A 12,678-nucleotide genomic window follows, 5' to 3' on the forward strand; every position below is an offset into this window, starting at 1 on the left:
CTACTCGGCTCCAGCCACAGGGCATCAAGCAGGGGCTGACCCTTGCCTGAAGGTAGGTGGGTCACCGTCCCTCCTCAGGAATTTGGGTCTCAGCATTAGGAGTGAAGCCATCCCTGAGGCTGTGTGGTCTGAGCCCACAGGTGTCCACTCGCTGTCTGAGGACTTCAGGAACAGGCCAGAGGAGAGTGGACAGGAGCAGTAGCCCCTGCTCCGGATGGGAGCTGTGATGGCGCATGTGGTGGGCAGCGCCCCCGTGCACTGATGATAAATTCTCCTTGGGATTTGTTTTTGTCGGTTCCTGTTGCACTTAGCCAGGCATCCTAACAGGCGTTCATACTCTTTCCTTTGGTCCCCAGCCCATCTCAGTGGGACAGGGTTGTAGCCCCCGTTTCCTGGGTGAGCTCAGGGGAACACCCTGATGCAGGAAGCTCTGACGTGAGGCTTGGCCTCCATGGGCAAGGCCAGCGACTGACAGCCCCCGAATCCTGAAGTCTTCTCTGCTCAACCCTGCTGGACTTGGCCAGCTTCTGGGACCCCAGTCAGCCCCTCCACTTCCCCAAATTCCCTTCCATAATCCAGTTATTCATTCCACAGAACAGACCAAAAATCCCTGCTCTCCTGGAGCTGGTATTCTAGGAGGAAGGGAAAGCAGGGGGCTGGGGGGGATGGAGCCAGTGGTTTCCTCTTACATGTAAGTAGTCTGGGAACATCTGGTTGTGGACGAGGCATTTGAAAACGGAAGGAAGGGAGGGACCAACCCTAAGGATGTCCTGAAGAAAAGGCAGTGGGATGGCAAGTGTAAAGGCCGCAAAGGGGCCTGTCTTGGTTGGCTGCTGCTGTAACAAAATACCATACACCGGGTGGCTTGCCAGCAAGATAAGTTTATTTCTCGTAGCTCTGGAGGCTGGGATGTCCAAGGTTAGGATGCCAGTCAACTTGGTGTCTGGTGAGGAGCCTCTCCCTGCAGATGGCTGTCTTCTGGCTGTGTCCTCACGGGGTAGAGAGAGGGCGAGCTCTCGGGCCTCTTATAAGGGCAGAAATCCCGTTCTTGAGAGCTCGTGACTTAATTACGTCCCAAAGGCCCCACCTCCAAATACCATCACACTGGGGATTAGAATTCAACGGATGGGTTTGGGGGGATCACATTCAACCCATAACAAGGAGCGAGCTTGGTGCAGAAGCAGCAAGGAGGCCAGGGTGGCAGCAGCGGGATGGGGGAGGGGCTGAGGGCGGGGAGGCGGCCCTGGGTAGCTTGTCCTGCCGGTGAGGTGGGCACCACTGCAGGCTGTGAGAACTTGCCCACTCCTGGGGTAGATGTGGCTCTGGCTCTGCTGACAAGGGCTGTGGGGCCAGAGCAAGGACTGCACTAACCCAGGAGCACGGCCTGGTGAGAGCGGGCACGCCCTGGAAGGGGGACGCGCCGGTGGATGTAGGTGGGGGGACAGCGGGCCTGAGCAGCGGGATGGGTGAAGTCACCACGGCCTGTGCTGGGCAGGCCACGGCAAGGGCAGGTTTCAGGGACACGTTGAATTCGAGTGTCTCTGGCTGGGCGAGTGGTCAGAGCACAGTCATTCGGGTCAGACCAGGGCCAGAGAGACGAGGTCCAGACAGCCCCAGGGCCTGGAGCCTCCAGCGGGGCAGGGGGCAAGTGGGTAGAGGCTGAGAGACGAGGCTGGGAAGAGCCAGAAAGTGGGGCGGGGACAAAGGAAGGCGGGGCTCCAGGAGGGGGACCTGCCTCACCTCTCCGGGGCGGACGGGGGTTCAGGGAGAGAGGCAGGACCCGGCGGCAAGAGAGGGGACACCTAAGCCGAAACCCCGCCCCTCTCAGTTCCACCCTTGGAGAAGACTCAAGGGAGAGTTGGAGCTGGGCTCCTCGCAGCCTCGCAGGCACGACTGGTCGAGGCGGCCCGCCCCACCCGCGCCCCGCCCGCCCCGGGGGTGGGGACGTTCCATCCGGCCCGCGCTGCGCGCCCTGGGGCGGGGACCGCGGGGCCTTCCGGTGACAAGGCCGCCCCTGGCTACTTCTCTCTCCGGTCCGGCGGCCACCCGCTGGAGCCGAGGGACGCTGCTGGGCTGCGGCGAGCCCCAGGGACGTGGCCGGCGAGCCCCAGGGACGCGGCCGACGGCCCGCCTGCCCCCCAACCCCCAGCTGCTGCCGGCACCCCACCCCGTACCCAGCCGGCCTCCTGGAGGGTGAGGCCCGCCGGCTGAGGCCTCCTCCCTTCCCGCCAGCTGGACGGCTTCGAGGCAGTGCGCCCGGAGAGAGCTGGAAGGGACTGAGGCCCTAAGGTGGGAGTCCGGGGCCTCTGCTGTGTCCCTGGAGATCAGTATTGGGGGCGAGGGTCTCTGAGGGTTGAGGGTGTTTCCTGGGGTGGCTTGAGAGTGGGGTTCTGGACAGTCGGGGCTGCCCAGGTGGGTCACACACGTCCCTCCACCCGTGGGGGCATTAACCAGGTTCCAAGGCAAGCTTCGGGGTTTACAGAAAAGGGAGGCCCAACCAACGGTGGGGGCCTCTGACTCCCCCTTTTGCAGGCCCCTCCGCTGAGCCAACCTTGCCATGGAGGATGCTGGCAAGGACGCCACCAGATTCACTGCCCATTCTCTGCCCAGTGACCCCCGGCTCTTGGCCACCGTGACCAATGCCTACTTGGGCACACGCGTGTATCATGAGACACTGCATGTGAGCGGAGTGTACAATGGGGCTTGGGGGGATACGCACCGGGCCATTCTGCCCAGTCCCCTCAATGTCCAGCTGGAGGCCCCTGCAGGATCAGGAGAGCAGCTGACCAAGACCTTTGTCCTGGACACTAACACAGGTAGCCACTGCCTGACCTCCCCCTCCCCTCCGCCATTGTTCCAAGTGAGTGGGAGACCCGACAGAGGTTCCATCGAGAGGATGCCGACTCCCAAAGAAAAGGAAGCTCTGAGAGGCCACTTTGTGAGGCCTTCAGCCCGACGGGCCTCCTGGGCTGGCAGGAGCTGGCGGCGCCTGTGCAGCTGTCGCTTCCCAGACAGGGCATCTGGGGCTTGGAGGTGACTCCACTCCCCGCCGGCAGCTTTGGAACTGTCCTCGGCGGCCCTGAGTGGGGTGTGCGAGTTGTCCTGTCTTCCCCTCCCCACCCCCGCCCCGCCAGGCTCCTTTCTGCACACCCTGGAGGGCCCCAGCTTCCGGGCCTCCCAGCGCATCTATGCCCACCGCACGCTGCCTCACGTCCTGGCCTTCAGTGTGTCCATCACCCGCTTGGCCACAGGGAGCTGGCCCATCACCGTGCTGCTGCAGTCAACCTTCTCCCCAGAAAGCCCGGACCTGGACCTGCATCTGGGTCCTGACTTCCAGGGAGCCCGGTGAGGAGGGGGCGGGGGGCCGGCTGGGTAGCCCGAGGAGGGAGCCCATCCCTGAGACACAGCCATCCTGTTGCAGGTACCTGTACGGCCACACACTCACCCCCGAGCAGCCTGGGGGGGCACAGCAGGAGGTGCACATGCTGTGGACGCCGGTGCCCCCAGCCTTGACCCTTGGGGAAGGGGAGGAGGATGGGACGTGGGAGTTCCTGACGGTGGTGGGTGGCAGCCAGGCCGAAGCCCAGGCCTGCCTCGCCGATGCCCTGCAGCTGCAGGCCAGGCGCACTCTCTACATGGCCCATGCACAGGCCTGGGCCCAGCTCTGGGCAGGCTGTGGCCTGGATGTGGAGGGGCCCCTGCGTCTGCGCCAGGCCCTGCGTGGAGCCCTCTACTACCTGCTCAGTGCCCTGCCCCAGCCCGGGGCCCCAGGATACGTCTGCCACGGCCTCAGCCCAGGCGGCCTCTCCAACGGGAGCCGTGAGGAATGCTACTGGGGCCACGTCTTCTGGGACCAGGTGCGCGCCACCCACCCTTAACGCACACCTGCTGCAGAGCCGGCTGTACACAGAGCTGCTGCCTCTATCCTGCATGGGGTGGGGCTGTGGTTGGGGAGGCCCAGGGACCGTGGCAGACGGAAGGCTTCCTGGAGGAAGTAGTGTCTCGGCTGAAGGCTGTGTAGGCATTTGGTGAAAACGAGTGATGTGATTCAGGCAAGGGGACCAGAAGGTTCAGAGGCCCAGAACTGAGCAGGTGCGGCATCTGTGCAGGGCATCTGTGCAGGGGGCCCTCACCGCTGCAGGAAGAGCGGTTGTAGAGGGGGCTGAGGAGACTTTAACTGGGGAAGGACATGGGCAGCCGTGGGCTCTGGGAAGACCCCTGTGGCTGCTGAGTGGAGCGAGGGTGGAGCGAGGTGAGGCAGCCAGGACCGGCTGCCGGCTGGGCTTGGGAGGGTCCGGGATGCTGCTGCACATTTCCTGATGCCGGAGAAGCTGCTGCTGTGCTCCCTTCACAGGTGAGGCTCAGAGAGGCCGAGCTGCTCACTCTGGGTCGGCCAGCTAGTGAGCAACAGAGCAGGCACCCCCCCACCCCCACCAGGCTGCCCACACCCAGACTCTGGCCTGAGCCCTGGGCAGACGCAGATGCCCGCTGGGGACCAGGTCTGAGGATCATCTGGGCTGGGGATCGGACTGTGGGGTTGGCAGGCAGAGGGCCCAGGACAGACCCAGATGAGGCAGGAGAGGAGGGAGCTGGGTGTGGCCCGTGGGGAGAGAGGAGTGAGAGCACCAGGACGAGGGGGCCCCTCGGCTGTAGCGCCAGGACGAGGGGCCCCCTCGGGCTGTGCTCGCAGGACCTCTGGATGTTCCCCAGTATCCTGATGTTCCACCCGGAGGCCGCCAGGGCTCTCCTGCAGTACCGCATCCGGACGCTCGGTGGAGCCCTGTACAACGCCCAGAACCTAGGCTACCAGGTGAGGGGGACTGAGCACCTACCCTACGGGGCCCCCCAAAGGGCTGACGTCCCATACCACCCCCCAGGTCTTCATCCCTCACCCCAGCCCTCTCTGTGGGTGTGGCTGGAATGTCCTGGATTCTCATAGAGGCTCTGTGGCATCCCCCAGCCTGTACTGTACTTGTGGGAACAGCAGCCTGACCGGGACCCCGCAGGACGTCCCCTCACTGCCCTGCCCCAGGGCAAGTACACAGTGGAAACGGGGCAGAAGCCACCTGGCCCACGATGGGGCCACACAGAGGGCACTCAGAGCCCACAGGCCCCCACGAGGTCACGCGGGACAACTGGTGCCCCCGCCTCTGTCTGCCCTCCATGGCTGAAGGCTGAGAGCGTTGAGAACCGGGGTGGGCTACCCCCGGCCCCCCGAGAGCGGAGTCAAGTCTACTCCAACCCCGCAGGGAGCCAAGTTTGCCTGGGAGAGCGCGGGCTCCGGCCTGGAGGTCTGCCCTGAGGCCATTTATGGGACCCAGGAGATCCACATCAACGGGGCCGTGGTGCTGGCCTTCCGGCTGTACTACCACACCACCCAGGTGAGGTGTCACTGTGCCACCACGTGTGACCTCCTACCTAGCGAGGCCACGCCCTCCACGCTGCCATGACTTCCTGTCCGGCCGGTCCGGCGGAGCATCTCAGAGCCAGGCCTTCACTTCTGGGCACTCAGAAGGGTAGGCGTTGGCAAGAAATGCAGTGACCAGTGGGAACTAGAATCACAGGTGCCACGGCCTCTGATGCACCACCTCCTGCTCTCCAGGACTTGCAGCTGTTCCGAGAGGCTGGGGGCTGGGATGTGGTCAGTGCTGTGGCTGAATTTTGGTGCAGCCGCGTAGAGTGGAGCCCCGGGGAGGAGAAGTTCCACCTGAAGGGTGAGAGCGTGGCCATGGTGGGAGGAGTGTGGATGACGGGGAAGGGGCAGGGGGAGTGGATGGTCACAAGTGGGGAAGCAGGTGGGTGCTTCTCAGTTCAGCATGTGGTCACCAGCACCTGATGCTGCCAGGCCCACACTGGCGACTGGCATCAGGGGCAGATCCCTAAGACCCTGCACTGAATACCACCTTGTACTTATGTGCCCAGGAGTCATGCCCCCTGACGAATACCATTCAGGGGTCGACAACTCCGTGTACACCAATGTCCTGGTCCAGAACAGGTCAGATCCAAGAACCCGCCCCACCTCCACCATGCAGGGGGCCAGCCAGGAGTGCAGGGCTGCAGCCCACCTCTCCCCATCTCTACTCCTAGCCTGCGCTTTGCTGCTGCCCTGGCCCAGGACCTGGGTCAGCCCGTCCCCAACCAGTGGCTGGTGGTGGCTGATAAGATCAAGGTGCCCTTTGACCCGAAACTGAACTTCCACCCTGAGTTTGATGGGTACCAGCCTGGTGAGTGGACTTGGAGCTCCTTCAGGGCCCTTCTCCCCTCCCACAGGACCTCGTGTCCGCCCTGGATGCCCCCTTTCCAACAGGGCAGCCCCTGCCCTCCCCACCTCACCCCATCAGCAGCATCTCCCCCCTTCCCCCAGGAGAGGAGGTGAAGCAGGCAGATGTTGTGCTCCTGGGGTACCCTGTCCCCTTCCCCCTGAGTCCTCAAGTTCGCAGGCAAAACCTGGAGATGTATGAGGCTGTGACGTCCCCCCAGGGCCCTGCCATGACCTGGGTAAGGAAACTGCAGGGTGTGGGGTGGTGGTCCCCAGGGCAGCCCCGGCCCTGCCCCACTGGCCTCAGTCTTCCTTCCCCCCGCAGTGGGCCTCACCCCAGCGTGACCTCTGATCTCTGTCCCCAGAGCATGTTTGCAGTGGGCTGGATGGAGCTGAAGGACCCCGGGCGGGCATGGGACCTCCTGCAGAGGAGCTTCGCCAACGTCACGGAGCCCTTCAAGGTCAGCCTGGCCAGAGCCTCGACCTACACGCCGACCACGCCCACCTCCTGCACTGACTGCTTTGCCCCCTGCAGGTGTGGACGGAGAATGCAGACAGGTCGGGTGCCGTGAACTTCCTGACAGGCATGGGGGGCTTCCTGCAGGCGGTGCTCTTTGGGGTCACGGGATTCAGGTGAGTGCAGTGGCAGGCAGAGGGCAACCACCTGCCTCCACCCCCCTCCTCACAGAACCTTCCCCTCGCCGCAGGATCACTGAGGCCGGTTTGACCTTCGACCCCATGTGTCCAGCGGGGATCTCCAGAGTGTGCGTTTCTGGCATCTCCTACCAGGGGAGCAAGCTTGACTTTTCCTTCTCTGAAGGGTCTGTGACAGTTGAGGTCACTGCCCGAGCAGGGCCCTGGGCCCCCCCGCTGGAGGCTGAGCTGTGGCCATCACAGAATCGGCTCCCCCTGTCCCCAGGTAGGCCGCCACTCCCAGACCCACCCAGGGGTCCAGGGCACGTGACCCCCAAGGTAGCCCCCAGTGTGTGCCCTCACCCCACAATGCTTCCTCTCCCTGCAGGACACAAGGTCTCCTTTCCCTGCTCAGCTGGCCGGATACAGAGGTCACACCTGTAGGAAGCAGGGGCAGCAAGTTCTGCCCCAAGAGTTTCCTGTGAAGATTGTTTGAAGACATTAAGCATCTGCGCAGAGCCCACAGGACCCCCTCTGGGACACCCTTGGGCCCTCCAGCCCCACTGAGTCCCCCCCCCGCCCAGTCCTGCCCCCTCCCCCAAAACGACCAGGGCTATTGGCTTCAGGGATGTCTCTCAGGTCCTCCCCCCGGCCACTCCCTCTGCGGGTGCCCCTGCTGGCTGCACCCACCCCTCCTCAACGCCCTCCCAGCCTGCCGCCCCCTCCCACCCTCCTCCACACGGCAGCCAGGCTCACGGGTTCCAAGGAAAGTCTGGACTCTTTGGCCCAAGTTCAAGACTCTGCCTCTAGCCTGAGACCCTCCCCAGCCTAACCCCCCATAGATGGTCAGCTTTCTTGCAGCCTCACACAGCATGTCTGTTCCCGCCCTCCCTCAGTGCCCCTGCCCTAGGACCCCACAGGGTGAGGTGGGAGAAGGGCCAGCGGTTCTGCGAAGACAGAGGCAGATGCCGGCCTTGATGGGGAGCACGGCAGGATGAGGGGCGTGGGGGAGACTCAGTCTCCTGTGGGATTACTTGGGACACCGCATCGCAGCTTCACAAAGGACCCTTCTGTGTCACACGAGGGAGCATCAGATATGGCTGGGTCCAGGTGCTCCTGGGCTGTTGTGAGCACTCGGCATCCTCAGTCCTTGGGTCCTCTTGCCTCTGGGCCACTTCAGTCAAGTCGGATGGTCTCTGTCACATGCCTTTCCTCAGCCAGGAAGGCAGGGGAGTGGGGTGTGGAGCAAGACCCTGCATTTCCTCTGACCAGCCAGAAGGACTGGGGCCGGGTGTGCGTGAGTTCCAGGCCATGGCCCTGGGCCCACCTGTCCTGGGCAGGCTGCCCTCAGCCGAGGCTCTGCCCACTGTCTCTTCCTGGGCTTCAGCCCCTTAGTTGGCACAGCAGACTTGGGCTTCCCCAGGGTGAGGCGAGATGGTGTCTGCCATGGAAATCCTGGCGAGGGCCGAGCCTGCTGCAGCAGATCTGCCTGAGGAATGGGCAAGCTTTGTCTGCTGTGAGGAGCTGGCGAGCTCCCTGATGAACGTGAGGGTTTCGTAAAGGATCAAGTTTCCCTTCCACGCGGCTGGGAAGCACAGTCACTTGCTCGCTAGAGCAAGTAAGCGAGTCCCGTCAACGTCTGCGCCCCTCCTTCATCTGCAGACCGTGCTCTCTGTTCTCAGTGGAGAGTTAGCCCGAGTTCTCCAAGAAGCAGACACCAGGCAGACAAACTGTGATGGACTGAAGCCCCATGAGGGAGAGAGGGAAGGGGGTGGCCGCAGGGAGTGTGGCCGAGCTGCAGAGCAGCTCCCTGAGGGCCTGTGGCCTCAGAATGGGTCCCGCGACTTGGTGGGGCTCCCCCAGGGGCCCACAGGCTCTCGCTCAACCGGTGGCAGTGCCGCAAAGGCCCAGGCAGGTCTGCTGAAGCACAACATGGTGGCCAGGGACTGTCCCCATGAAGCGGACATTTGCCTTTGCAGCCCTGGAGCCAGATGTGGGCACAGGCATCAGGTGGGGGTAGTAGGTGGCCCTTCACCCACAGGACTGACGTAGCTTGATACGTGCCGCGTGTGTGTGCCGTGTGTGTGTGTGCGCGCACGCACACCCACCTGTGCCTGTGGAGGGGCAACCCTCCAAGGGGCCGTGACGGTGGCAGCATGTGTGTGCTGGCCTGGCTGGTCCGGCCCATGACAGCCAATTGCCTGAACCTGACCAGGGTCCTTCAACCTGCCCAAGACACAGGCTGGGAGGGTTTCTGGTGACCTTCTGTGCCTGGCTTGACCGCGTATTCTCTGTCCTCAGCAACTGGGCAAGGGCTGGACAATATCTGCTCCCCTCACCAAATGTGGAGACCAGAAGACCATCCCCTGCTTGGAGACATGTACCCGGCTACACACAGGCTGACCCCTGCTCCCAGCCTCTGTGTCCAGCATGGGTTGGTCCCTTCCTGGGCCAAACCTGGAGCTCAGTGTTGGAACGCCGTCTCCATCCTAGTCCGAGCGCTGGCCTTGTCCTTAGTCCAATGTAGGGCCAGTGCCCAGGAAGGGGCACTGCTCCATCTCCACCCCAGGCCCCGGCCAGCACAACCTCTGCCTCACGGGCTGGCTCAGAGCAGCGCACACTCAGCAGGCGGCTGGGGTACTGCCAGCCTGCGGCCGGGACTCATCTCTGCCGGCACGCTTTAGAGACAGCTGGACCAACTGTTGGCCGTCACAAGAGGGGGGCTACTCTGGGGGCTCCAAGTACAGGAGCTAGACAGAGACCCACGCCCCCAGCCCAGGCAGGGTGGGCAGGCAAAGGGAGGGAAGGGACCATGGGTGGGGTATTCAGAGCCCTGAGCCACCCTGTGGTTAAGGCCCCTGCAATTAGCCTGTCCTGTCATTGGCCCGGCCACAGCAAGGCCCAGGGGCCTCACCCCCAGCCACACAGGGTGTGCGTGTGTCTTTGGCAGCCCCCACTCTGCCAGGCTGTGCTGGGGCTGCCGGGGGGTTACATAAGGGAGGTAACTGATGCGAGGACGTGCACCCGCACAGAGGCACTGGGAAAACGCCCTCACCCCCCACGCCTCCCTTTCTGTACAATCGTGCGTGTGCAGAAGGTGCTCCTGTGCACCTGTGCGTGATGGACGTGTGCACGGGTGACGGCGTGACCATGTCTGTGTGCCTGTGTGTCTGTGTCCAGCCCCACTGATCCAGGAAGGAGGGAACCCACTGCCGGGACAGATCAGAATTAAAGGGACGCAGGGTCACAAGGACAGAGTGACCCAAAGAAGTAGGTCAACACAGGCCCAGCCCCAGACAGGAACGTGCACGACAAGGACAAGTCTCACTGGTCAGGGACTCCCCTTAGCACGTGTGCACACACGCTGACTCGGGGATGGGCAGGCACGTGGACGCAGAGACACAGCACACACATTCTGAAAGACAGGCCGCTAAACCACAGAGCGGCAGAGATCAAAGCCCGACTTCTCAAACTTCATTCTAAAATACTCAGGCACCTCCACCCAGAAGCCGCAGGCCGCCCAGTGCCTGAGCAAAGGGGACAGTCGGGGCACCAAGCCGACAGGGCAGGGCGTCCACCATGGACGCTGGGGGCAGTCCAGGGGGATTTGGCTGCAGTGGTCCCTAGGGTAGCTCCCCTCAGGAAGATACCCTCCCCCACCCCAGCCAGGAACAGTCCTGGAAGGCACTTTCTGGAGCCAGGCGCTTTTAATTGTGAAACAGGCTGAGCCTGGCAGCTGGGGAGGGAGGAGCTGGCCTGGGGGCAGGGGTGGGGGGTGGGGTTAGGGGACTGGGGGCATCGATGGAGGTGAGGGTAAGGCCCTGGGGTCCCTGTGGAGGATCTTCAGGGTCAGTGTTAGGTGCCCAGGCTGGGGCTGGAGGGTGGGCCTCAGGCCCGTAGGCAAGTCAGGGTTCCAGGCGATTAGGATGGAGCCCCTGGGGTTGGGGTCCCTAGGTCAGGGCGGTGACAGGGCCCAGCCTGTCAGTCATAGTCTGAGTCGTCGAACTTGGTGCTGAAGAAGGCGGCGGAGCCCTGGGCCAGCCGGGACAGGTGCAGGGCGCCGGTCACCACCAGCACCAGCAGCAGTAGAGGCGGCACCAGAGCCCACACCGTGGCCAGGATGTTGTAGCACTTGGCTTTGGAGCCGAGCCGCCGGGCTGCTTCCAGATCTCCAGTCACCTTCTGGTCTCGGGCCTGCGGGCCAACAGCAGGGCCAGCTCTCTACACCTGCCTGGGGCCTGGGTGGGGCCTGCCACCCAGTCCCAGGCAGCCGCTGGGTCCACACCTTGGAGGACCCGAGCTGGACCCAAAATCTAGATGGAGGGGTGTGGCCTGAGAGGATATTGCCCGGGCTCCACCCACTCCCTTCACTGTCCCCAGCTGGGCACATGGGCTTGGCCCGCCCAGGGGGCCTTGGGTCATCAGGGGCTCAGCCTAAAGTGGGGCTGAAAGGAGACCCTGCATCCTCCCACTCCAGCTATGGACCCAGTGGCCCTCCCAGGCCAGCATCAGCCTCCAAGGACCTCCGAGGGTAGGGAGTTCTCAGAGGTGCTGAGAGCGTTTGATGGAAGAGACGCCCTTGGATAAGGCCCCATCGACCCTGGGCTCTTCGGGACAAACTAGACCCCCCATTTCGGTTTTATGAACAGCACCCCAGCCTCAGTGGAGAAGCCCTCAAGAGGGAGGGGCTCCCACCACCGTCAGGCTGACGGATGGCCCCGTAGATACTCCTGCACCCCAACTTGATAAGCAGCCCCTGTGAGATGCTCTTGGGCCCCCTCGAAGCGCCCCAAGGCCCACCTTGATGGAGTAGGCCAGCGCCAGGAAGCCGAGGCAGCACAGGTTCAGGTAGAGGGTGCTGAACACCGACCAGATCAAGTGGTCTCGAGGTGGGGGTAGCGGCGCCCCCAGCGTGAGGGCCGTGTGGGCGGTGCCGTCGGCCTTGTTGGGCGTCGGGGCCCGGGGGTCCTCGCGGGGGTACGACGTGTCCATGGGTTCCAGCGCCGTCTCCTCGCTCGGACTCCTGCTTCGAGGGTGGGCGCCCCGGCCGCTTATAGTCCCCGCCGCCGCCCGGCTGACCGGCCCGCCGCTAAATTTAACGACAAATGACAGCCCGGGGCTGAGCGGTCGCCCCGCCCGCCCCGCCGCCCGCCGCCCCGCCTGCGCGAGCCCACCTCCCAACCCCCGCAGAGTCCCCCTCCCCCCCAGAAAGCCCCGCTCCCCGCGGAGAAACACTGACCCCGTAGAGGCTGGGGGCCGGTGCGGGGCCACCAGAGCCCCTCCTGTCCGGGTAGTGCAGCCTAGGGAGCCCCCTGCAAGGCTGCTGGTGGGGCCATGCGGTGGCTGCGGTCTGCCCCTCAGAGCCCCCGCCCCCGCCGACGAAAGGAGGCGGACGCGCCAGCTCAGGGCCATGGTGGGTGGGCCGCTGCCTCGGCTTGAGGGCAGGGCTAGGCGGGGCTCCTCAGGACCGGGGCTGCTGAAACCACAGCCCCTCTGTCCCCAGAACTGCCCGCATCCCCTGGTCATCAGTGCCCACCCTGCCGGGTGGAAAAGAACAATGCTCAGGAGAGAACAGCGGGGAAGAGGGAGAGCGGGGGTGGGGGGGGTGGCCTGTTGGGGGACCAGCTGTGACCTGGACTGTTACTGTGCGGGCGCTACAGTGAGCTCTCCAGGGCCTGCTCTGGGGACTGCCCTCCTCCCTCCCAAGCTGTCAGCTGCTTCTCAGGCTCCTTTGCTGGTTGCTTCTCCTGAATCCAGAGCTGGGGGCTGGGAGGGCGGGGCTGAGC

The 12,678-nt window shown here is 64.1% G+C and overlaps 2 protein-coding genes across 5 annotated transcripts; one reads left to right on the forward strand and one right to left on the reverse strand.

Annotated features, from left to right (window-relative positions):
- Positions 1 to 2,104: 2,104 nt before the first annotated feature.
- On the forward strand, positions 2,105 to 7,478 carry PGGHG (protein-glucosylgalactosylhydroxylysine glucosidase). Of its 4 annotated transcripts, XM_060158040.1 has the most exons (14): positions 2,105 to 2,289; positions 2,533 to 2,816; positions 3,135 to 3,345; positions 3,422 to 3,857; positions 4,691 to 4,810; positions 5,250 to 5,381; positions 5,603 to 5,714; positions 5,923 to 5,995; positions 6,088 to 6,224; positions 6,365 to 6,498; positions 6,625 to 6,720; positions 6,795 to 6,892; positions 6,967 to 7,178; positions 7,281 to 7,478. In XM_060158040.1, exons 2-14 carry the CDS (start codon positions 2,558 to 2,560, stop codon positions 7,334 to 7,336), a joined length of 2,076 nt encoding a protein of 691 aa, XP_060014023.1. In that variant the 5' UTR covers positions 2,105 to 2,289; positions 2,533 to 2,557; the 3' UTR covers positions 7,337 to 7,478. The 4 variants fall into 4 exon arrangements, with proteins under 4 accessions (XP_060014023.1, XP_060014024.1, XP_060014025.1 ...); XM_060158041.1 differs by lacking the exon at positions 7,281 to 7,478 and having other exon boundaries at positions 6,948 to 7,110; XM_060158042.1 differs by lacking the exons at positions 6,365 to 6,498; positions 7,281 to 7,478 and having other exon boundaries at positions 6,948 to 7,120.
- A 3,148-nt stretch (positions 7,479 to 10,626) lies between these two features.
- Positions 10,627 to 12,304, reverse strand: IFITM5 (interferon induced transmembrane protein 5). The gene is made up of 3 exons (XM_060158044.1): positions 12,132 to 12,304; positions 11,693 to 11,981; positions 10,627 to 11,086 (listed from the first exon to the last, which is right to left on the reverse strand). The coding sequence occupies exons 1-3, from the start codon at positions 12,302 to 12,304 to the stop codon at positions 10,874 to 10,876; spliced, it is 675 nt and encodes a 224-aa protein (XP_060014027.1). The 3' UTR covers positions 10,627 to 10,873.
- Between the last annotated feature and the right edge of the window lie 374 nt (positions 12,305 to 12,678).

This window comes from Lagenorhynchus albirostris, chromosome 9 (genome assembly GCF_949774975.1).
Source record: "Lagenorhynchus albirostris chromosome 9, mLagAlb1.1, whole genome shotgun sequence".
Classification (NCBI taxonomy): domain Eukaryota; kingdom Metazoa; phylum Chordata; class Mammalia; order Artiodactyla; family Delphinidae; genus Lagenorhynchus; species Lagenorhynchus albirostris.

Bases quoted from the DNA above. Each gene is read 5' to 3' on its own strand.
- IFITM5 (XM_060158044.1), bottom strand. From the start codon at position 12,304: ATGGCCCTGAGCTGGCGCGTCCGCCTCCTTTCGTCGGCGGGGGCGGGG. The intron at 11,982-12,131 runs GTCAGTGTTTCT...CGTTAAATTTAG, and splicing joins CGGCCCCCAGCCTCTACGGG to CGGCGGGCCGGTCAGCCGGG. The intron at 11,087-11,692 runs GTGGGCCTTGGG...GTTGGCCCGCAG, and splicing joins CGCTGGCCTACTCCATCAAG to GCCCGAGACCAGAAGGTGAC.
- PGGHG (XM_060158040.1), top strand. From the start codon at position 2,558: ATGGAGGATGCTGGCAAGGACGCCACCAGATTCACTGCCCATTCTCTG. The intron at 5,715-5,922 runs GTGAGAGCGTGG...TTATGTGCCCAG, and splicing joins GGAGAAGTTCCACCTGAAGG to GAGTCATGCCCCCTGACGAA. The intron at 6,893-6,966 runs GTGAGTGCAGTG...CCCTCGCCGCAG, and splicing joins TTTGGGGTCACGGGATTCAG to GATCACTGAGGCCGGTTTGA.